The sequence below is a fragment of the Onthophagus taurus genome, unplaced genomic scaffold (assembly GCF_036711975.1).
Source record: "Onthophagus taurus isolate NC unplaced genomic scaffold, IU_Otau_3.0 ScKx7SY_16, whole genome shotgun sequence".
NCBI classification, from domain to species: domain Eukaryota; kingdom Metazoa; phylum Arthropoda; class Insecta; order Coleoptera; family Scarabaeidae; genus Onthophagus; species Onthophagus taurus.
The window spans coordinates 2,246,555-2,270,626 of record NW_027248941.1 but is presented as its reverse complement, the minus strand read 5'-3'; the positions used below and the strand labels follow the sequence as shown (position 1 = coordinate 2,270,626).

The window sequence follows — 24,072 nt, the reverse complement described above, 5'->3', positions numbered from 1 at the left end:
GAAATTCGTAATATTCGCCCTTCCTTTGACATTAACGATATTAAATCTGCGATTGAGGTCCTTGGACATAAAGTTAATGGCGAATCAAATATACGTTGTGGAAGCACTAAAAATTGCCCAAAATTGTCCAAAAAATGGACATCACAAGTAATAACACCTATTGCTTCTAGAATGCTAGAAACTTCTTAAAAATACTATGGGCTGCTTGGAGAAGACCAGATACTACTGGAAAAAACTAAGATACTGTTGGAAAAGACTACTATCTACTTGAAAAGGCGATATGTTACCTCTAAAAGACTATTTACTGCTTTTAAGTGACAACATACTGCTGCCAAAAGACTGATAACTGCTTGAAATGAAGAAATACTGTTTCCAAAAGTTGCTTAATGCTTCCAGAAAGCTAGAAACTGCTTAAAAAGGCTATAGGTTGCTTGGACAAGACTAGATATTACTGGAAAAACTGAAAACACTGATTCCAAAAATTATCTACTACTTTCTGAACGCTAGATACTGTTGGAAAAGACTACTATCTACTTGGAAAGGCAATATACTGCCTCTAAAAGACTACTTACTGATGTCAAATGACAAGATACTGCTGCCAAAAGACTAATAACTGCTTGAAAAGAGAAGATACTGTTTCCAAAAGTTATCTATTGCATCCAGAATGATAGATACTGGTTAAATAGACTATGAGCTGCTTGAAGAAGACTAAATACTGCTGGTACAAGATTAATAACTGCTTTGAAAGAGGAGATATTGTAGCCAAATGAATGCCTACTGCTTGCAGAATACTAGATACTGCTGGAAAAGACTGCTATCTACTAGGAAATACTATTTGCTGCCTCTAAAATACTACTTACTATTTTCAGAAGACAAGATATTGCTGACAAGACACTAATAACTGCTTGAAAAGAGGAACACTGTATTCAAAAGTTACCTCTTGCTTCCAAAATGCTAGATATTGGTTAATAAGACTATAGACTGCTTGAAAAAGACTACATACTGCTGGCAAAAGACTAACAATTGCTTGGAAAGAGGAGATAGATTCTAAAAAATTATCTACTGCTTCCAGAACGGTATATACTGCTGTAAAACACTACTATCTACTTGCAAAGGAGAGATAATGCTTGCCAAAGACTTAAAAAAGGGACGGCCAACGTCTTCGAAGTCGGCCGAGATTACTAAAAGATAGCCACAAGTTCTTGAGATTCAGAAATATCTTGCAATAGCTAGATACTGCTGGCAAAAGATACTATCTACTTGAAAAGGCGATATACTGCCTCGAAAAGACTACTTACTGCTTTCAAAAGACAATATATTGTTGGCAAAAGACTAATAACTGCTTGAATAGAGTAGATACTATTTCTAAAAGGTATCTACTGCTTCTAAAATGCTAGATACTGCTTAAAAAGACCATGAACTGCTTGGGGAAGACTAGATACTGCTGGTAATAGACTAATAACTGCTTAAAAAGAGAAGATATTGTATTTAAATGAATAGGTACTGCTTGCAGAATGCTACATACTACTGGAAAACACTACTATCTACTTGGAAAGGCAAGATAATGCTTCTCAAAGACTACTTACTGCTTTCAGAAGACTAAATACTGCTGGAAGAAGACTACTAATAGCCTGAAAAGAGGATATACTGTTTCCAAAAGTTACCTATTTGTCGTCAGACTGCTAGATACTGCAGGAAAATACTACTATCTACTTGGAAAGGCGAGATAATGCTTCCCAAAAACTACTTATCTCTACTCGTCTTCGAAGTCGGCCGAGATTATTAAAAAATAGCCACAAAGTCCTTAAAGGTTAAAAAAAAAGGCGGCCGACGTCTTCGAAGTCGACCGAGATTACTAACAGAGTCCTTAAAGGTTTAAAAAAGAGCGGCCGACGTCTTCGAAGTCGGCCGAGATTACTAAAAGATAGCCACAAAGTTCTTGAAATTCAGAAATATCTTCCAATAGCTAGATACTGTTGGTAAAAGACTAACAATTGCTTGGAAAGAGGAGATAGATTCTAAAAAATTATCTACTGCTTCCAGAACGCTAAATGCTGCTAGAAAAGACTACTATCGACTTGGAAAGGCGATATACTGCCTCTAAAAGACCACTTACTGCTTTCAACAGACAATATATTGTTGGCAAAAGACTAATAACTGCTTGAATAGAGTAGATACTATTTCCAAAAGGTATCTACTGCTTCCAAAATGCTAGATACTGCTTAAAAAGACTACGGGCTGCTTGGGGAAGACTAGATACTGCTGGTAATAGACTAATAACTGCTTAAAAAGAGAAGATATTGTATTCAAATGAATAGCTACTGCTTGCAGAATGCTGCATATTACTGGAAAACACTACTATCTACTTGGAAAGGCGAGATAATGCTTCTCAAAGACTACTTACTGCTTTCAAAAGACTAAATACTGCTGGAAGAAGACTACTAATAGCCTGAAAAGAGGATATACTGTTTCCAAAAGTTACCTATTTGTCGTCAGACTGCTAGATACTGCAGGAAAATACTACTATCTACTTGGAAAGGCGAGATAATGCTTCCCAAAGACTACTTATCGGCCAAGATTTCTAATAGAGTCCTTAAAGGTTAAAAAAGGGCGGTCAACGTCTTCGAAGTCGGCCGAGATTATTAAAAAATAGCCACAAAGTCTTTGAAGGTTAAAAAAAAGGCGGCCGACGTCTTCGAAGTCGACCGAGATTACTAACAGAGTCCTTAAAGGTTTAAAAAAGAGCGGCCGACGTCTTCGAAGTCGGACGAGATTACTAAAAGATAGCCACAAAGTTCTTGAAATTCAGAAATATCTTCCAATAGCTAGATACTGTTGAGAAAAGACTAACAATTGCTTGGAAAGAGGAGATAGATTCTAAAAAATTATCTACTGTTTCCAGAACGCTAAATGCTGCTAGAAAAGACTACTATCGACTTGGAAAGGCGATATACTGCCTCTAAAAGACCACTTACTGCTTTCAACAGACAATATATTGTTGGCAAAAGACTAATAACTGCTTGAATAGAGTAGATACTATTTCCAAAAGGTATCTACTGCTTCCAAAATGCTAGATACTGCTTAAAAAGACTACGGGCTGCTTGGGGAAGACTAGATACTGCTGGTAATAGACTAATAACTGCTTAAAAAGAGAAGATATTGTATTCAAATGAATAGCTACTGCTTGCAGAATGCTGCATATTACTGGAACACACTACTATCTACTTGGAAAGGCGAGATAATGCTTCTCAAAGACTATTTACCGCTTTCAGAAGACTAAATACTGCAGGAAGAAGACTACTAATATCCTGAAAAGAGGATATACTGTTTCCAAAAGTTACCTATTTTACTATCTACTTGGAAAGACGATATACTGCCTCTAAAAGACTACTTACTGATGTCAAGTGACAAGATACTGCTGGCAAAAGACTAATAACTGCTTGAAAAGAGGAGATACTGTTTCCAAAAGATTAACTATTGCTTCCAGAATGCTAGATATTGCAGGAAAATACTACTATCTACTTGGAAAAGCGTTCGAAAAGCTTCGAAGACTACCTACTGCATTCTGAAGATTAGATACTGCTGCGAAAAAACTAATAACTGCTTGGAAAGATTAGATACGGTTTCCAAAAGTTACCTATTTGCTTTCAGAATGCTAGATACTGCTTAAAAAGGTTATGGCCTGCTTGGAAAAAACTAAAAAGAGATGATTGTGAGAATGATTGGATCATATCAGAAAGGAAGATATAAGAGAGGAATTGGAAATTTTCGCAGTTAACGATAAAATCAAAGAATATAAAGAGAACTGGATGGACCACGTGCAGAAAATGCAGGATACTTTCTAGGTCTAGTGTTGGTTCTAGTTTTATTTCAATAAAAAAATTAAAATAAATTAATCCTTAAAAAAATTGGAATAAAAAATATTAAGTTGGCAACAACCAAGTTAGCAACATAATTCGGCGTCAAACAGTTTATAACCAAAAAAATGTTTTGTTTTGGGGTTATGTGTCAAAAAATTTGACATCTGTCACTTTATAAATTAATATATATATATTGTTATTAATACATATTAATTATTTAAAAAATCTTTTATCCATGGTAAAACCTAACATGTCCATAAATATAGGTTTTTCCCCACGTGTTCATGCACAAAACAGAAAATCTACGTGATTTCAATTATGTATCAAAATTAGCGATTTATTTATGCAAAATGTAAAATAATCAGTATAAAACGGCGTACGCCATAAACAAATTAGCCATTTACAAGTATTTTCAATCGATTTAAGTGTACATAAAATAATTTTAAGTGTTTTAAAAATAATAAAAGAAATAATTCGTTTAAGAAGGGGGAGAGCCTCTTTTCAATTTTAAATCGCGCTCTTTCACTTCCATTGTTATATTTGTTTATAACTTTCACGTCGAGAACACGCTAACACTATTCCTTTATCATTAGTTTTCATTCGAGCAAGAAATTTGAAACTTAATCGACTCATTTTATGTTTATACCCGCAAAATACTTTGAAAAGAATAAAATTTATTTAAATAGGTAAGTTTTTTTTAAATTTATTGTTTTTATCTTAAAGAGAATCAAAAATCCTAAAAATCTAATTTTTAGGTTATGTTTTAAACCGGAAGTGAGATATCTCGGTTATTATTTGAGATAACTTAAGGGTGTTTGGGCTCGTTTTAAAGGATTTTTTACCCCCTTCAAGATAAAACGAATAAAAACTGCCAAAAAAGAATTAATTTTAATCGATTAAATTAACATTCAAATCACGTAGTTTTCGCGAATCTTTTTTTAAGGTGTAGAAACAAATAGAAAACTTTATGTAACTCATTTAAGATTCGATTTTCGAATACAAATTAGATTGCGCAATTCAAAACGCTTCCTTTTAACTTTTTCTTTTTTTCAAATCTCTATTTGAACTAAAATCGATTTCAATTTTGACAACAAACTTTCACTTCTTTAATAATTATCTTAATTATTTTTAGAAATGGAATCAAAATCGGAAATTCAAAATTTTTATTCCGGCGCTAACGTTTTTATAACGGGGGCTACGGGTTTTTTGGGGCGAGTTCTCGTCGAAAAACTGTTGAGATCATGCCCGGATGTTGGGAATATTTATTTGTTGGTGAGGACGAAAAAAGGAAAGAATCTGCACGAACGCGTCGAGAATCTGTTGGAAGATGTGATTTTTGATGGGTTAAAAGAGAACGATCCTAAATTTAGGCATAAAATAACCCCGATTGAGGGTGATGTTGCGCTAAAAGATTTAGGAATTAATGAGCAAGATAGAAAACTTTTAACTACTGAGGTAATTATTAAAAAAAAATAAATTAATTGGTTATGTTTTTGCTGAATTTATTATTTTTGTGCTTAATCAAGCATTTTTACTTGATTAATATTAATTAAATTGATATTCAACGAACGCCATCTATTATTTAATAGATGAAGTTAAAATTGATTCATAAACTACCGCCATCTATTGGTTTAAAATAGAACTATATTTAAATTTAATACCCCTTAGCACTTTTAACTTGTTCATTATTGTTAAATTACAAAATGTTTAATCAATTATTACCTTTTTTACCAAATAATAGAGATAATAATAACCTAATAAAGAAACATTCAAAACTTCCACAACACTCGCTTATTAATATCGTCAAAAGTCGAATAACTATCACTCCTTCAAGTTATTCTTCAAGCTTGTGTTATGATCATTGGAGTCATTGGATCTCAGTATCTGTTAGATGTTTTTGAAAATCAATATGTACTCTTGGAAATTAAAGCTTGCGGTCTTTATCCAATTGAGGTTGGTACTACTGAGGTTGTCGTGAGTCTCTAAGTATCTTTGTCAGGTCTCTTACTTGATTTGCTATCTATTAGGGGTCGTTAAAAACCAAACTTTAATACCAAAATAACTTGGAACCTCAATATCGAAATACTGGTATTTTATGGCAACATTGATTAAAGATAGAGATCCTAGAATATCAGTTTTGCCACCACTTCGAGAGCAATTTTGTAAATATCTTTGTCAGGTTTCTGGAACTATTGGATTAACTATCAAATGTTGGAAGGTTTCAAATTGCGGGAATACTTGGATTATCAGCAGTGACCTAATCTGTTCTAATCTTTCGGCTTTTATAGTTTCCACATTAAAAATGAGCACAAAAGCCAACTCGGCCGACTTCGAAGACGTCGGCCGCCCAGAATTTCACACTATAGAGATCCAAATCATGCAGAATGAAGATTTTCTTACAGCTATTAACTAGGACTACTAACTATCTCGAATACCAGGACGAAGAAAGACTTTGGGTGTTTAAATCACACAGTGTTAGTGTTCACTTTCCAGTTTTTCTCTTCTATATCCAATCTCCTCTTCTTGTGTTAGTCGCCGTACATTTTTTTCCTTTAGCTACCAGTCTGCTTTTTATCTCTGCAATCTTGTCTTTCTTATGAATATAGTCTCTATTCACGGACTCTTTGAAGATACAGTTCATTCAGATCATGCATTACTTGTACCATGCTAAGTCCATAGAATAAGAGTTATTCTGAGGCTGGGTCATTACTTATCAACTGCCTACAAGTGACTTAATAATGACAGAATATGAAAATGACAAATAACTTAATAATGACAGATGATTTAACAATGATACAATATAAAAATGACATATAACTGTTGCTGTCTTTCAATACGGCGCTTCATAGGACGCTATCAGGGGTTTGTTTCTATCTCTTTTAGTTTCGGAGATAGCCTATGCGTACAACGAATTTGGGACACCCTGTACATCACCAAGTGTATTTCTTTCATTATTGAATTTTTATTTCAATTATGAATCACGGCCGTCTTCGAAGACGTCGGCCGCCCCGGGGAATCCCCAATTCAAGGATTATGCGCATCAAGAAATAAAAAATAAGCGTCCGGAGGATTTTTGTCAATCCCAAACTTGTTGAGAGTCGAAAAAGTCGTCCAATGTCTTCGTGGTCACTTCAAATCCATCAGATTTTATATGATGTTGGTGTTTGTATTAATTGTGGTTGCTTTCTCCATCAGTTGTAATCTTCTTCTGGTTAATTTTGTACATAATCTGCATTCTAAACCGTTCCAACCTAAATGAAAATTAATTAAATGGCAGATCATCTAGCACAAACATTTCTGATTTTTTTGACAAAATACAACCTCGGCCGACTTCGAAGACGTCGGCCGCCCTGAAATATCTCTTATTCTTAAATCCAGAGATTTTATGTCAATTCCCAAGTTCTTGAGAGTTAAAAATCCAGCAGATTTCATATGAGGTTGTTGTTTGTATTAATTGGGGTTGCTTTCTCCATCAGTTGCAATCCGTATAAACTCGGTTTTTTGACGGCCAACATCTTCTGGTTAATTTTGTACGTAATCTGCTTTCTAAAACGTATCAACCTCAAGGAAAATTAAATGGCGGATGGGCTAGCACATGCTGTGTTAAGATATTAACTTAATTAATTTCCCCCCATCATCATGTTGAGATGTGCTGAGGAGAAGTGGTGAAGACTTCATTTCTTGGCAAAAATATAACCTCGGCCGACTTCGAAGACGTCGGCCGCCCTGAAATATCTCTTATTCTTAAATCCAGAGATTTCATGTCAATTCCCAAGTTCTTAAGAGTCAAAAATCCTGCAGATTTCATCTGAGGTTGGTGTTTGTATTAATAGGGGCGGCCGTCGTCTTCGAAGACGGCCGAGGTTGCTTTCTCAATCAGATGCAATCCGGATAAACTCGGTTTTTTGACGGCCAATATCTTCTGGTTAATTTTGTATATAATCTGCTTTCTAAAACGTACCAACCTCAATGAAAGTTAAATGGCAGATCATTTAGCACAAACATTTCTGATTTTCTTGGCAAAATACAACCTCGGCCGACTTCGAAGACGTCGGCCGCCCAGAAATATCTCTTATTCTCAAATCCAGAGATTTTATGTCAATTCCCAAGTTCTTGAGAGTCAAAAATCCTGCAGATTTCATCTGAGGTTGGTGTTTCTTTTAATTGGGGCGGCCGTCGTCTTCGAAGACGGCCGAGGTTCCTTTCTCAATCAGTTGCAATCCAGATAAACTCGGTTTTTTGACGGCCAACATCTTCTGGTTAATTTTGTATATAATCTGCTTTCTAAAACGTACCAACCTCAATGAAAATTAAACAGCAGATCATCTAGCACAAACATTTCTGATTTTCTTGGCAAAATACAACCTCGGCCGACTTTGAAGACGTCGGCCGCCCTGAAATATCTCTTATTCTTAAATCCAGAGATTTCATGTCAATTCCCAAGTTCTTAAGAGTCAAAAATCCAGCAGATTTCATATGATGTTGGTGTTTGTATTAATTGGGGCGGCCGTCGTCTTCGAAGACGACGGCCGAGGTTGCTTTCTCCATCCAGATAAACTCGGTTTTTTGTCGGCCAACGTCTTTTGGTCAATTTTCTACATAATCTGCTTTCTAAAACGTACCAACCTCAATGAAAATGAAATGGCAGATCATTTAGCACAAACATTTCTGATTTTCTTGGCAAAATACAACCTCGGCCGACTTCGAAGACGTCGGCCGCCCTGAAATATCTCTTATTCTTAAATCCAGAGATTTCATGTCAATTCCCAAATTCTTGAGAGTCAAAAATCCATCAGATTTCATATGATGTTGATGTTTGTATTAATTGGGGCGGCCGTCGTCTTCGAAGACGGCCGAGATTGCTTTCTCCATCAGTTGCAATCCGGATAAACTCGGTTTTTTGACGGCCAACATCTTCTGGTTAATTTTCTACATAATCTGCATTCTAAAACGTACCAACCTCAATGAAAGTTAAATGGCAGATCATTTAGCACAAACATTTCTGATTTTCTTGGCAAAATACAACCTCGGCCGACTTCGAAGACGTCGGCCGCCCTGAAACATATCTTATTCTCAAATCCAGAGATTTCATGTCAATTCTCAAGTTCTTGAGAGTCAAAAATCTAGCAGATTTCATATGAGGTTGGTGTTTGTATTAATTGGGGCGGCCTTCGTCTTCGAAGACGGCCGAGGTTGCTTCCTCCATCAATTGCAATCCAGATAATCTCGGTTTTTTTGTCGGCCGACGTCTTTTGATCAATTTTCTACATAATCTGCTTTCTAAAACGTACCAACCTCAATGAAAATGAAATGGCAGATCATCTAGCACAAACATTACTGATTTTCTTGGCAAAATACAACCTCGGCCGACTTCGAAGACGTCGGCCGCCCTGAAACATATCTTATTCTCAAATCCAGAGGATTCATGTCAATTCTCAAGTTCTTGATAGTCTAAAATCCAGCAGATTTTATATGATGTTGGTGTTTGTATTAATTGGAGCGGCCGTCGTCTTCGAAGACGGCCGAGGTTGCTTTCTCCAAAAGTTGCAATCCGGATAAACTCGGTTTTTTGACGGCCAAAATCTTCTGGTTAATTTTGTACATAATCTGCATTTTAAAACGTACCAACCTCAATGAAAATTAAACAGCAGATCATCTAGCATAAACATTTCTGATTTTCTTGGCAAAATACAACCTCGGCCGACTTCGAAGACGTCGGCCGCCCTGAAATATCTCTTATTCTTAAATCCAGAGATGTCATGTCAATTCCCAAGTTCTTGAGGGTCAAAAATCCAGCAGATTTCATCTGAGGTTGGTGTTTCTTTTAATTGGGGCGGCCGTCGTCTTCGAAGACGGCCGAGGTTGCTTTCTACATCAGTTGCAATCCGGATAAACTCGGTTTTTTGACGGCCAAAATCTTCTGGTTAATTTTGTATATAATCTGCATTCTAGAACGTACCAACCTCAATGAAAATTAAATGGCAGATCATCTAGCGCAAAGATTTCTGATCTTCTTGGCAAAATACAACCTCGGCCGACTTCGAAGACGTCGGCCGCCCTGAAATATCTCTTATTCTCAAATCCAAAGATTTCATGTCAATTCCCACGTTCTTAAAAGTCAAAAATCCGTCAGATTTAATATGAGGTTGTAATCTAGATACTTGGTTTTATGTCTGGCAAAATACAGTCTACTCCGAGATAGAATTAGTTTTATGGTCTAAAATAATACAAAATGTCCTAAATTTGTCCTTGGTTATCAGAATTATCCAACATAAAAAGTAATTAACTTATAATTTTAGGTTTCGATTGTTTTTCATGCAGCAGCAACCGTAAATTTCAACGAAAAATTAAAAATCGCCGTCCCCATAAACGTTTGTGGCACCCGAGACGTCTTAAAATTATGCCATGAAATGTCCAATTTAAAAGCAGTGATTCACGTCTCAACAGCTTACAGCAATTGCAACCAAAACGTTACGGAGGAAAAATTTTATCCAACTCCAATCCCTCCAACTAAGCTAATCGAGTTGGTTGAGGTGTTACCGGATGAGTTGCAAGAAAAAATTACTAAAGGGTTTGATTAAATCAACATAATTTGTATTAATTATAATAAATTTTTTTTAGTATTTTAAAAGATTTTCCAAATACTTATGCCTACACCAAAGCAATTGCTGAAAATGTTGTTTTAGAAGAAAGTTCTGGGCTTCCAATTGCGATTTTTCGCCCAGCGATTGGTAAATTAATTTATATTTTAACTCAAAAAATTATAATTTAATTATTTTAGTTACCTCGACGTATAAAGAACCAATAAAAGCGTGGATAAATAATTTATATGGCGCAACAGGGGTTATTGCTGGAGCTTATACTGGAGTTTTAAGGGTTTTGCAATGCAATGGAGATAATTTCGCAAATATAGTCCCAGCAGATATGACCGTAAACGCAATGATCTCAATTGCTTGGGACATTCAAAACGTAAAAAATGACTCTAATTCTAACATTCCGATTTATAATTTTGATTTAACATCGCAACAACCATTAACTTGGAACAGATTTATGACCGACACAGAGAAATATGGGCTTAATTACCCAACAATTCATGCAATGTGGTATTATTCGTTCTTTTTAACCACCAACAAATTAATTTATTTGGTATCATTCTTCTTCTTGCATTATTTACCGGCAATCTTTGGTGATTTATTTTTAATGATCACCATGAAAAAACCCCGCCTTGTTAAATTTTACAAAAAAGTCCAAACATTTTCAAGCGTACTCATTCATTTTTGTATCATCCATTTCCAATTTAAATCTTATAAAGTACGAGAGATGATTGAGAGGATGTCTGTTGAAGATCGGACTCTGTTTTTTTGTGACTTAAAAAAATTAGATATTGAGGAGTACCTAAAAAGTTTAATCCCAGGGATTCGAGTTTATTTATTAAAGGATTCTTTGAACACTTTACCACAAGCCTTAAAAAAATGGAAACGGTAAATTTAACGGTTAAGTGAGGTTAATTCTGTTTTAATTAATTTGTTTTAGGTTGTATTGGTGCCATCAATTCATGAAAATCGTAGCTTTATTGATTATTGTAAGGATAATTTTTTGGTTTTATTAAGTTATTTTTGTAACCTAAAAGTTTTTAAATAAATTTTGTTGTATTTACCTGAAATTCTCGTTGTTCTTGAGCTCATTTTTAAAGTTGGATTATAAGAATCTGGAATTATTTAAGAAAATTAAAGTTTTTTGAGGTTATGTTAAAAAAAAAATTATTAAATTTAATAATCAAGGGGGATTTTATTATAAAAAGGATTTTAATGATTAAAACTCACTTTTTTTGAGTCTAAAACATTTTTATAACTTAAATAATCGCTAAAAACATTAATTTTAAGCGATAAATTACGAAACGTCATTTTTGTTTGTTGTGATCGACTTTAATGCCAACCAATGCCAACCTCAAAAAAATTAATTTACTACAATTATTTTGAGGTTCTTTTCAAAAACAAAATTATTAAATTTAATAATAACGACGAGTTTAATAATAATAATAAGGAAGTTAATGATAAAATCTCACCTTTTTTGAGCCTTAGTTTGTTGTGATTTGACTTTAACACCAACCTCAAAAAAATTAATTTAATAAAAATTTTTTGAGGTTATGTACAATTTAATAATAGAGTTGAGTTTAACAATAATAAGGAATTTAATAATAAAAACTCACCTTTTTTTTAAGTAAATATCTTTTAGAATATTTATAAAACTTAAATAATCGTTAAAAAGATTAATTTTAAGCGAAAAATTAAGACGCGTCACTTTTGTTTGTTGCGATTGACTTTAACACCAACCTCAAAAAAATTAATTTAATAACATTTTTTAAAAAACTTATTAAATTTAATAATAAAGATGATTTTAATTATAATAAGGAAGTTAATGATAAAAACTCACCATTTTTGAGTCTAAAACCTCTTTATAAACTAAATAATCGTTAAAAACTTTAATTTTAAGCCATAAATTAAGATATGTCATTTTAGTTTGTTGTGGTTGATTTAATACCAACCTCAAAAAAATTAATTTTTAATTTATTTATTATTTTTTAACAATTAATGGATTTCATTTTAATTATGATTTAGGTTTAATTAAAAAAATGGTTTAAATTAATCCCCGGCAAATTTATTTAAATTGATTAATTTATAATTTAATTATTGTTTTAAGGTGTCAATTAACCAACATGAAGTTGGCTCCTTTTTAGTAATTTAATTTATTTATTTATTTTTAATATTTTAATCAATATCTAACTTTTTAAACGTTCCTTCAACCCCGTAAATATCAGCCATCGTTTTCGGCTTACCAACTCGTTTCGTCTCATCGGTAAACTCGGTATTTTCTTGATCGAAAAACTCTTGGCATTCAAACATTCGCTTTTTAAATGTAACTAAAAGCCGAAATTAGCACAAATTATTAACTTAATTAATTAAAATTACCTTGTAATTCTTTCCACGATGGATTTTTGCCCCCATATTCGCTCGGCATCAAATCCTTATCGATGTGATTATACAAAGTCTCGATTTTTGGGTGGAAATGGATCAAATCGACGTATTCCTTTTTAATAAACGGCTTAACGAACATAAATAACTTTTCGGTAACCGCCGAAACGTTTATTATATGAATTCCTTTAACGCGATGAGGAAAACAATCCTAAAATTAAAAAAAAAAAATTGGGAAAATGGTTAAGAGATGGCGCTGATTTAAACGTCAAAAATAATAACCTGCAAATAATAAGCCAATTTTTTCGTTGATGTTAAACTAACTTTCATAACATGCGATAAATTTAACCCTTCTGAGTCGAGGATTAAAACTTGATTGGGGACAACTCCTTCTTGGAGTTGAAATAGATTAATTGCCATGTCAAAGCCTTTTATGGCTATGTTGTAGTTGAATAAATCGGGGTTTGGGTCTGCGAATCTGAAGAAAAGATGAGTGTCCCCGTAAGTTTTTGTTGGGAGAATCGCCATACATCTAAATCAATAAATTAATTAATTTATGTTTAAAAGGATATTTAATTTAATAACTTACAATGAATCTGCTTGTTTATCAAGCGCTTTATCATTTAAATTCCTGTTAAGGAATAATTCTGGGGCGTGAGTTCTTGCAGTGTAAAAGTTTTCGATCAATACCTTCGCCTTTTCGATGTTGTTGTAAGCGCAGTGCAAAAAAATGATGAGTTTTAAATCTGAAACAAATCAAAATTAATCCAAAAATTAATTCGTTAATTAATTAATACCGTGAATTTTGGGTAAATGCGCTTGTTTTTGAAGCCATTCCTTCAAAATCCTTAAATCGTCCTTTTTTAATTCAGGATCCCTCTTAAATTGTTCCTCAACATCGGGTAAATTTGCAGGCATTTTGATAATAAATTCAAAATGTTATAATTTTAGGACCCAACAACGAAAAGTGTGATGACTTTGCAATAAACGTCCACTTTTATTGCTATTCATTGAGATTTTTATTTAAAATTAATTTCTTGAGGATCGATTTTTGATTAGATAAAACGAATCGAGGTCGTTGTTTTTTAGTTGGGTCACTATAAATGAGATGTATCAAATGGTGTCAAACACGATATCAATCAAAAAAGTCCCCTAAAATACCACGTAGAGAACTGCTTAAACAAATATAAAAGTTTTACTCAAGGTCAAGAATACTTTGTTATGAGATTTTAATAACTAATCTGATTATTGTTGATTATCATACAAAGATAAATGAGGTGTTGTCAATAAAATGAGATAATCATTAATTTATTACACAAAATAAAACATTTTAATCAATGTTTAATTGTTTGAATGACCCATCAAAACCAAATAAAGCATTTTCGGTTAATGAAATCCTTTTTGATTCATCCACGATTTCTTTAGCTTCCAATTTGAAATAATCGGCGTTTTCTCGCAAAGTTTTCTCCACACCCTCCTTTAATTCTTTTATTGAAACATCATTTCCCCCGTATTCTTTCGGCAAGATATCTTTTGGGACGTAATCATATAAAGAATCGACTTTGGGATGAACTTGGACCTCAAAAAATCGTTACAACAAATTTTTTTTAAATACTTTAAACTTACAACCTCCAATAACCCCGCTGTAATTAATGGTTTAATGATTGTGATTAATTTTTCGGTTAAAGACGAGGTATTTATGATATGAATCGCTCTTATTTTCGCACGAACACCTTCCTTAAACATTTATTTAAGTAAATAAATAATTAGTTAATCGAATTAATTAAAAATTACTTGGAGATAAGCGCCGTATTTTTGCACGACCATTAAATTCAATCTTAATAAGTGCCCTAAATGCGTTCCTTCCATGTCCAAAATTAATATTTGATCGTTTTGAGTTCCGTTTAGCATCAAATTTAATGTAAGTATCATATCGCCCATTTTAACCCAATTTGCGAATTGAAACACTTCCAAATTTGTATCTAATAGCTTAAATAACGAAACGGTGCAATCGTCTGGGGTCCGTTTTGGTAACATAGCTATTAAACTTTAAATAAAAAAAAATTTGTTATAAATAATGATTTAAAATTATTTTAGATCGATTTAAAATTAAAAATCGAGTTATTTGAGTCCAAACACGATGAGTTTATCTTAAAAATTGACAATGATACGAAAAAAATAAAAAAAAATAAATTAAAGATGGCGGATGTCAATGTCATTTTTTTAGGTTATGTTATTTAAAATAAAATATAGGTTGTTACGTATCAAATTAAAGGATTTTTAATTATCTTTTTGATTTTCAATAAATTTCCATGATTTTGTTTCAAATTTAATTTTTTAATTCTCAAAATAATGATTTAAAATTGTTTTCAATCGATTTAAAATTAAAAATTGAGTTATTTGAGTCCAAACACGACCACTTTATCTTAAATATTCGTTAAGTTACGCAAAAAAATAAAATTAAAGATGGCGGCTGTCAATGTCATTTTTAAGGTTATGTTATTTAATACAAAATGTAGATTGTGGGGTATCAAATTAAAGGATTTTGTATGCTTATCACGATTTCGACAAATTAATGATTTAAAATGTCATCTGATGATTCAAATGACATCTGTCAATGTCATATGTCAAAATTTCAAGAAACTTAATATAAGTATTAAAGAATTCTTTACGTTTCAAACAGAATCGTAAAATCAAAAGGGCGGATATGACATCTGTCAATGTCAAAATTTAACTTTTATTAATAAATAGTAACCTAGTCATGTTGGGTATTAAATTAAAAGATTTTTTGCGCTTAATCGAGTAACCGCAAAATCAAAATGGCGTACATAACATCTGTCAATGTCATATGTCAAAATATTAACTTTTATTAACAAGAAGTAACCTAGTCATGTTGGGTATCAAATTAAAGGATTTTTTGTGCTTAATACGATTTTGACGTTTTTAAAATAAAAAAAATAATTAGAAAAACAAAATGGCGGATTTTTATGTATTTTTTTTCGTAAATATGGGATGTTGGGTATCAAATTAAAGGATTTTTTACGATTTTGACGTTTTACAGTTAAAACAAAATAATTTAAAAATCAAAATGGCGGATTTATATATATCTTTGTTCGTAAATATGGGTTGTTGGGTATCAAATTAAAGGATTCTTTGTGTTTATTACGATTTTGACATTTTTAAAATAAAAAGAAATAATTCGAAAAACAAAATGGCGGATTTTTATGTATTTTTTTCCGTAAATATGGGATGTTGGGTGTCAAATTAAAGGATTTTTTGTGTTTATTACGACTTTGGCGTTTTTTACAGTTAAAAAAAATAATTAAAAAATCAAAATGGCGGATTTTTATGTTTTTTTTCCGTAAATATGGGTTGTTGGGTATCAAATTAAAGGATTTTTTGTGCTTATTATGATTTTGACGTTTTTAAAATAAAAAAAATAATTAGAAAAACAAAATGGCGGATTTTTATGTATTTTTTTCCGTAAATATGGGATGTTGGATGTCAAATTAAAGGATTTTTTGTATTTATTACGACTTTGGCGTTTTTTACAATTAAAAAAAATAATTAAAAAATTAAAATGGCGGATTTTTATGTTTTTTTTTCCGTAAATATGGGTTGTTAGGTATCAAATTAAAGGATTTTTTGTGCTTATTATGATTTTGACGTTTTTAAAATAAAAAAAATAATTAGAAAAACAAAATGGCGGATTTTTATGTATTTTTTTCCGTAAATATGGGATGTTGGGTATCAAATTAAAGGATTTTTTACGATTTTGACGTTTTACAGTTAAAAAAAATAATTTAAAAATCAAAATGGCGGATTTATATATATCTTTGTTCGTAAATATGGGTTGTTGGGTATCAAATTAAAGGATTCTTTGTGTTTATTACGATTTTGACATTTTTAAAATAAAAAGAAATAATTAGAAAAACAAAATGGCGGATTTTTATGTATTTTTTTCCGTAAATATGGGATGTTGGGTATCAAATTAAAGGATTTTTTACGATTTTGACGTTTTACAGTTAAAAAAAAATTAAAAAATCAAAATGGCGGATTTTTATGTAATTTTTTTCCGTAAATATGTGTTGTTGGGTATCAAATTAAAGGATTTTTTGTGTTTATTACGATTTTGATGTTTTTACAATTTTTAAAATAATCAAAAAAACAAAATGGCGGATTTTTATGTATTTTTTTCCGTAAATATGGGATGTTGGGTATCAAATTAAAGCATTTTAAGTTATCTTTTTGATTTTAAACTCATTTAAAGACTTACACGTGGTCTAAGCAATGTTTAATCGCATCGTAACTTCGATTAGCGAAAATTTCCGGGCACTTTGCCCGTATTTGGTAATAATTTTCGATGCATACTTTAGTTTGTTCCAAATTATAATCGCAACTTTGCAAAAAAAAGATTAATTTTAGTTCTAAAAATAGGAATCTGTTAAGTAATTTGTTATAAGTGCGAATTTATTATACTTGCCGTTTATTTTTGGTAAGTGTTGTTGCTTATTATACCATTGTTCTAGCCGATTAACATCTTCCTTTTTTAATAAATCTAATTTTTTGTACTCGTTATCGACGACAGCGAATTTGAAACCCATCACGCAAGTTTTAGAAAAAATTTAACTCGAAATCTGATGCATTCATGCAATACGTAATCGATAATTTTTTTGAGTGCTTTTAAGATTAGATATAAAGTAAACAATAAATAACAAAAATAATTTCATTATCTGCTATTTAAAACAAAAAAATTATTTAATTTAAGAAATTAAATCAAAAAATAGAAAAATAATAATTAATTCAATTCGCGTTCACTTAATCATCCCAAATTAAATTCTAATTAAGGCTTAAATTGAGCATTTTTAACTTCTAAATTGACTAACAATAAAAATCGCATTGTCACCGAAGGAATAAGCCATTTGTAAAGCGAATCTAACCGGATTAGCTTCGTTGAAAAGAAGACTTAGAAAATTTAATTTGGCTTAAAATAAAGAAATTAAATAAAAAAAAAAGTCGTAAACAGCACGAAATAGAGAATAGCGTGATTGAAAAGAGTTAAATTCCTGACATTGAATTGAACAGGTCGTAACTAAAATTATATATGCATTGTGTTCCGATTCGAGAGAGGTAAAATAGTAGCGAACAAACAACTTTATCACAAAAGAATTTTATTTCAACGGAAAATAATTTTCAAGTATGGCTTCAACTTTAAATGAATACGAAAAAAATAAAGAACTAAATAAGGATGATGTTAAATATTTAACGGAGTGGATTAATAAGCAACCGCATTTACCCAAAATTAACGGTAATTCTTAATTAATTTAATTAATTAATTTAATTTAATTTTTTATTTTAGAGCTCCAATTAATTTTATTCCTCCACAGCTGTTATTACAAATTAGAACCAACAAAAACATGCATCGAAAACTTTTACACCGTTCGAGGCCATTGCCCAGAATTTTTTTCGAAACGCAACCCAAAAGAAAATCATAAAGAAGTAATCGATTTGGTACTTTACCGCCCTTTGGAACTTTTAACACCCAACGAGGGCTACAAAGTGATTTACGCCCGACTTATAAACACCGACGTGGATAAATACTCTTTTCCGACCCAAGTCAAAGCTTTCGATATGGCCTCGATGTTAATGTTACACCTGGAGGGAACCCATAAAGGGTTAATTATCGTCACCGATATGCAAGGGGCGACTTTCGCCCATTTAACCAAGTTGAATCCGCTTCACTTAAAAAAATTCTTTTTTTATTTACAAGATTGCATGCCTGTGAGGATGAAAGGGTTGCATTTTATTAATATTCCATCGTGGATTGATAAATTAATGGCCCTTATTAAACCGTTTATGAAAAAAGAGTTATTAGAAGTGGTAAGTTTAAAAAAAAAATTAAATAAAGTATTTAAATTTTGATTCCATTCGATAAAGCGTAAAAAATCCTTTAATTTGATACCAAACACGACTAGGTTATCTCTTATTATATAAAAGTTACATTTGACATTGACATATGTCAAATACGCCATCTTAAATTTTACAAATTCGATTTAGTTCGGCTTGAAAAATCATTTAATTTGATACCAAACACGACTAGGTTATCTCTTATTATATAAAAGTTACATTTGACATTGACATATGTCAAATACGCCATCTTAAATTTTACGAATTCGATTTAGTTCGGCTTGAAAAATCATTTAATTTGATACCAAACACGACTAGGTTATCTCTTATTATATAAAAGTTACATCTGACATTGACATATGTCAAATACGCCATCTTAAATTGTTCAAATTCGATTTAGTTCGTCTTGAAAAATCATTTAATTTGATACCAAACACGACTAGGTTATCTCTTATTATATAAAAGTGACATTTGACATTGACAGATGTCAAATACGCCATTTTTAATTTTAAGACTCCTATTTAATTGTGATTAAAAAATCCTTTAATTTGATATCAAACACGATTATATATTGTAATATTTGATAAAAGTTCAAATTTGACATTTGACATTGACAGACGCCATTTTGATTTTGACAAATTTGTTATTATTATTCATAAAAAAACTGTAATTGAATGCCAAAGAGAAGCAGCTTAGTTCTCTCTTATTTCATGAAAGATTTTATGTGACATTTGACATTGACAGTTGTTAATTTGACAAGCGCCATATTGAATAAGAGCACAATTTATTATAAAAAATCGTTTAACTTCAACTAAGTATTACATAGAAATAAAATGCTTAGTGAAAAATAAAATTTGACATTTAAGATTGACAGATGTCACTTACGCCATCTTGAAAATGACATATTCTACTCGGTTAAATTTAAAAATTATTTAATTTTACACCAATTAGGATAATTAAGGAACAATTGAATAAATTTAATTTTTTTTTTAATTGACAGATGTCAAAATTACAACATACTATTTTGAAATGTCAAAGTTAATTTTTATCCGAGATTAATAATTTTAAATATGCTCTGATCACGTTTGGTATCAAAATGAAAGTTTTTTATTAAAATTTTTCAATATCAAAATGGCGTGACAGCTGTCAATGTCAAATGTCAAAATTTTTATTTTTATTGATAAGAAATAACCTAATCATGTTGGGTATCAAATTAAATGATTTTTTACGCTCAATTTAAGAGAATTAAAAAATCAAAATGGCGGATATGACATCTCTCAATGTCAAAATTAATTTTAATCAAATAAAAAGTAACCGATCATAACCCAATTACGAATTGACAAAGATACGCAAAAAATTAGAAAAAAAAAAAGATGGCGGATGTGAATGTCATTTTTTTAGGTTATGATATTTGAAATAAAATATAGTATAATTTTTAAAATTGTTTTCAATCGATTTAAAATTAAAAATCGAGTTATTTAAGTCCAAACACGGCCACTTTATCTTAAATATTCGTTAAGTTACCCAAAAAAATAAAATTAAAGATGGCGGCTGTCAATGTCATTTTTAAGGTTATGTTATTTAATACAAAAAGGCATCAAATTAAAGGATTTTTTATACTTATTATGATTTTGACAATTTAATGATTTTAAAATGTCATCTGATCATTCAAGTAACATCTGTCAATGTCATATGTCAAAATTTAAACTTTTATTAATAAGAAACTCGATTAGGTTGAGTTTGGTACCAAATTAAATTATTTTTTATACATAATTGATTAAAATGTATCAATATAAATAAAATGGTTAAAGTGACATCTGTCAATGTCATATGTCAAAATTTAAACTTTTTTAATAAGAAATAATCTAGTCATGTTTGGTATCAAATTATAGGATTTTTTATGCTTAATCAAAAAAAATCACAGAATCAAAATGGCCGGTATGACATCTGTCAATGTCAAAATTAATTTGAATCAAATAAAAAGTAACCCAATTAGGGTTGATATTAAAATAAAAGGATTCTTTATGCATAATTGATTAAAATTTATCAATATAAAAATTGTCAAGGTGACATCTGTCAATGTCATATGTCAAAATTTAAACTTTTATTAATAACCTAGTCATGTTGGGTATCAAATTAAAAGATTTTTTGCGCTTAATCGATTAACCACAAAATCAAAATGGCGTACATGACATCTGTCAATGTTATTTGTCAAAATTTTAGCTTTATTAATAAGAAATAACCTAGTCATGTTGGGTATCAAATTAAAGGATTATTTATGCTTATTACGATTTTGAAAATTTAATGGTTTTAAAATGTCATCTGATCATTCAAGTAACATCTGTCAATGTCATATGTCAAAATTTAAACTTTTATTAATAAGAAACTCGATTAGGTTGAGTTTGGTACCAAATTAAATTATTTTTTATACATAATTGATTAAAATGTATCAATATAAATAAAATGGTTAAAGTGACATCTGTCAATGTCGTATGTCAAAATTTAAACTTTTTTAATAAGAAATAATCTAGTCATGTTTGGTATCAAATTATAGCATTTTTTATGCTTAATCGAATAAAATCACAAAATCAAAATGGCAGGTATGACATCTGTCAATGTCGAAATTAATTTGAATCAAATAAAAAGTAACCCAATTAGGGTTGATATTAAAATAAAACGATTTTTTATGCATAATTGGTTAAAAATTATCAATATAAAAAAGGTGAAGGTGACATCTGTCAATGTCATGTGTCAAAATTTCAACATTTATTAATAAATAGTAACCTAGTCATGTTGGGTATCAAATTAAAAGATTTTTTGCGCTTAATCGATTAACCACAAAATCAAAATGGCGTACATGACATCTGTCAATGTTATTTGTCAAAATTTTAGCTTTATTAATAAGAAATAACCTAGTCATGTTGGGTATCAAATTAAAGGATTTTTTGTGCTTATTACGATTTTGACGTTTTTAAAATAAAAAAAATAATTAGAAAAACAAAATGGCGGATTTTTATGTATTTTTTTCCGTAAATATGGGATGTTGGGTATCAAATTAAAGGATTTTTTACGATTTTGACGTTTTACAGTTAAAAAAAATAATTTAAAAATCAAAATGGCGGATTTATATATATCTTTGTTCGTAAATATGGGTTGTTGGGTATCAAATTAAAGCATTTTTGACGCTTAATCTAATAGAGTCAAAATGGCGGATGTGACATCTGTCAATGTCAAAATTGACGTTAATACACTAAAAAACAATTAATTTTAGCTACAACTTCACTCCGATTTGGAAACTTTATACAAATACGTCCCTCAATCGTGTTTACCGAAAGATTATGGTGGAAATGCCGAGAGTTTTCAAGAATTAGCAAGTAAATTGATTAAAAATAAAATAATTTTTGACGTTTATTTCGAATTTTTTTGCAGAAAAACAAAGAGAGCTGCTTTTAGAGAATGCAGATTACTTTATCGAAGAAGAAAAATTAATAACCGATGAATCAAAGCGCCCGGGGAAGCCAAAAAACGCTGGAGATATTTTCGGTGTTGAGGGATCATTCAAAAAATTAAACATCGATTAAAATACCTTCCTTTCAAATAATGTCGCAATAAACAATTAATGAGACTTATTAATGCAAATTTATTCCCTTTCCACCTTTACTCACTCTATTAATACAAAATTATCACCGAATTGTAACCCGTTTCAAAGTGAACGTGCAAGAAATATCAATGCAATTTAATCTCGCTTAAAAAAAAAGAAAGAAACAATAAATTTCGATTACTTAAACTTTAAAGATTGTTTGTTGGGTGGGGGCGAAAAAATATCGAGAGAATTTTTGAACGTTGGACCCCTCTCTTTAAACAATCGCGTATTATATTCGTTTTTCTACTGTATTGTGTATCTTATCTTTATATTAAAATTTAAAAGCCGAAAAAGTGGATAATACCTCGACTCAAGCTTCGAATATCGATCATTGTTCAAATCGATTCGATTCGAGTTCGACGACTTCTCAAAATGACACAATTCGCAACCGCCGAAAGCGAATATAATAAAGACAAAAAGATCCGTAAGGAAGATGTCGAGGCTTTGGAGGAGTGGGCTAAAAAACAACCTCATTTACCCAAAATTTCCGGTAAGAAAAGATTTATTTTAATTTAAAATAAAATAAAGTTATTTAAAATAATTTTAGAGGTAAAATTGATCCAATTTTTGCAAAGTAATTATTATCGCTTGGAGGCAACCAAGACTTGCATCGATAAATATTACACGATTAAAGCCCAATGCCCCGATATTTTTGCAAACAGAACCGTTGATTCGGTTAAAGACATCATGAGCATCGTAACTGCCACGTTATTGCCTAAAAAGAGCAAAAATGGGTACACCGTTTTATTCTGCAAATTGATGGACAAAAACAGCGATAACTTCAGCAACTTGGAGGTTATTAAATACTTCGATATGGTCCTAAGCGTGCTTTTGGCCCAATTAGGAACTTGCGAGGGGCACGTTTTGGTCATCGATATGGAAGGGCTCAGTTTGAGCCATATCGCTAAAGTTAACATCAACGTGACCAGAAAATACATGTATTTCCTTCAGGTGAGATAATCTTTCCGATTTTAATCTTAAGATAAGACACAAAAGTGTTAACTCATTATATAACGCAACTCAATCAACAGGAAGCCCTCCCAATCAGGACCAAAGAGATCCACATCGTCAATGTAAGCGCTTTGGCCCAAAAACTTCTAAATTTAGTGAAATCTTTCATCAACAAAGACATTTTAGACGCGGTAAGTTAAAATTATTTCAAATTAATAAAATATTTAATTAAAAAATTTATTTAGCTTCACCTCCACACTTCGGTTGATGGATTATTCGAGTTCATCCCTAAAGATGCTTTACCAAGCGAGTATTCGGGACAAAATGAATCTTTGGTGGCGATGCAAAAAGAGGTGAACAAATCCTTGGTGGATAACCAACAATTTTTGCGCGAAGATGAGAAAGAAATCGCAGATGAAACTAAACGCGTCGGGGGGAAAGCTAAATATTTAGATGAAGAACCCGAAATGGCCGGAAGCTTCAAGAAATTGGATGTTTTTTAAAATTAATTCATTAAAAATTTTGACTTAAAACGATTTTTATTTGTACCCTTTAATTTTGGTTTGAAACTCGGCTAAAAATAAGTCTATTAAATCATAGATGTCGCCCTAATTTTTTTAATTTTAATTAATTTTTTTAAATAATTAAAATTTTTTTAATTTAATTAAAATAAACTTAAAAAATCTTACCTTTAATAAATCTAATCTTCTCCGCATCATCTTGAAACTTAGATCATGCG

General features: G+C 31.2%; 4 protein-coding genes across 4 annotated transcripts; 3 read left to right on the top strand and 1 right to left on the bottom strand.

Annotated features, from left to right (window-relative positions):
- Positions 1–4,223: 4,223 nt before the first annotated feature.
- LOC111418721 (fatty acyl-CoA reductase wat-like) lies at positions 4,224–11,523 on the top strand. Its single transcript, XM_023051372.2, has 6 exons — positions 4,224–4,546; positions 4,993–5,315; positions 10,160–10,431; positions 10,482–10,591; positions 10,642–11,341; positions 11,394–11,523. The coding sequence occupies exons 2-6, from the start codon at positions 4,995–4,997 to the stop codon at positions 11,467–11,469; spliced, it is 1,479 nt and encodes a 492-aa protein (XP_022907140.2). The 5' UTR covers positions 4,224–4,546; positions 4,993–4,994; the 3' UTR covers positions 11,470–11,523.
- Positions 11,524–12,496: 973 nt separating this feature from the next.
- LOC111418695 (uncharacterized) lies at positions 12,497–17,506 on the bottom strand. The gene is made up of 10 exons (XM_023051338.2): positions 17,316–17,506; positions 17,109–17,259; positions 14,627–14,879; positions 14,459–14,569; positions 14,166–14,411; positions 13,630–13,768; positions 13,422–13,578; positions 13,115–13,364; positions 12,830–13,043; positions 12,497–12,780 (listed from the first exon to the last, which is right to left on the bottom strand). The coding sequence occupies exons 1-10, from the start codon at positions 17,434–17,436 to the stop codon at positions 12,629–12,631; spliced, it is 1,794 nt and encodes a 597-aa protein (XP_022907106.2). The 5' UTR covers positions 17,437–17,506; the 3' UTR covers positions 12,497–12,628.
- A 232-nt stretch (positions 17,507–17,738) lies between these two features.
- LOC111418694 (alpha-tocopherol transfer protein-like) lies at positions 17,739–22,368 on the top strand. The gene is made up of 4 exons (XM_023051337.2): positions 17,739–18,140; positions 18,192–18,712; positions 22,011–22,113; positions 22,169–22,368. The coding sequence occupies exons 1-4, from the start codon at positions 18,032–18,034 to the stop codon at positions 22,318–22,320; spliced, it is 885 nt and encodes a 294-aa protein (XP_022907105.2). The 5' UTR covers positions 17,739–18,031; the 3' UTR covers positions 22,321–22,368.
- A 64-nt stretch (positions 22,369–22,432) lies between these two features.
- Positions 22,433–23,866, top strand: LOC111418693 (alpha-tocopherol transfer protein-like). The gene is made up of 4 exons (XM_023051336.2): positions 22,433–22,872; positions 22,930–23,333; positions 23,414–23,524; positions 23,579–23,866. The coding sequence occupies exons 1-4, from the start codon at positions 22,755–22,757 to the stop codon at positions 23,834–23,836; spliced, it is 891 nt and encodes a 296-aa protein (XP_022907104.1). The 5' UTR covers positions 22,433–22,754; the 3' UTR covers positions 23,837–23,866.
- Positions 23,867–24,072: the final 206 nt, after the last annotated feature.

Coding starts and splice junctions, on each gene's coding strand:
- LOC111418721 (XM_023051372.2), top strand. CDS start 4,995: ATGGAATCAAAATCGGAAATTCAAAATTTTTATTCCGGCGCTAACGTT. Junction 5,316..10,159: donor GAAAACTTTTAACTACTGAG/GTAATTATTAAA, acceptor TTATAATTTTAG/GTTTCGATTGTTTTTCATGC. Junction 10,592..10,641: donor GATTTTTCGCCCAGCGATTG/GTAAATTAATTT, acceptor TAATTATTTTAG/TTACCTCGACGTATAAAGAA.
- LOC111418695 (XM_023051338.2), bottom strand. CDS start 17,436: ATGGGTTTCAAATTCGCTGTCGTCGATAACGAGTACAAAAAATTAGAT. Junction 14,880..17,108: donor AAACATTGCTTAGACCACGT/GTAAGTCTTTAA, acceptor TTTTATTTAAAG/TTTAATAGCTATGTTACCAA. Junction 14,570..14,626: donor AATACGGCGCTTATCTCCAA/GTAATTTTTAAT, acceptor TAAATGTTTAAG/GAAGGTGTTCGTGCGAAAAT.
- LOC111418694 (XM_023051337.2), top strand. CDS start 18,032: ATGGCTTCAACTTTAAATGAATACGAAAAAAATAAAGAACTAAATAAG. Junction 18,141..18,191: donor GCATTTACCCAAAATTAACG/GTAATTCTTAAT, acceptor TTTTTATTTTAG/AGCTCCAATTAATTTTATTC. Junction 22,114..22,168: donor GAGTTTTCAAGAATTAGCAA/GTAAATTGATTA, acceptor ATTTTTTTGCAG/AAAAACAAAGAGAGCTGCTT.
- LOC111418693 (XM_023051336.2), top strand. CDS start 22,755: ATGACACAATTCGCAACCGCCGAAAGCGAATATAATAAAGACAAAAAG. Junction 23,334..23,413: donor AATACATGTATTTCCTTCAG/GTGAGATAATCT, acceptor CTCAATCAACAG/GAAGCCCTCCCAATCAGGAC. Junction 23,525..23,578: donor ACAAAGACATTTTAGACGCG/GTAAGTTAAAAT, acceptor AAATTTATTTAG/CTTCACCTCCACACTTCGGT.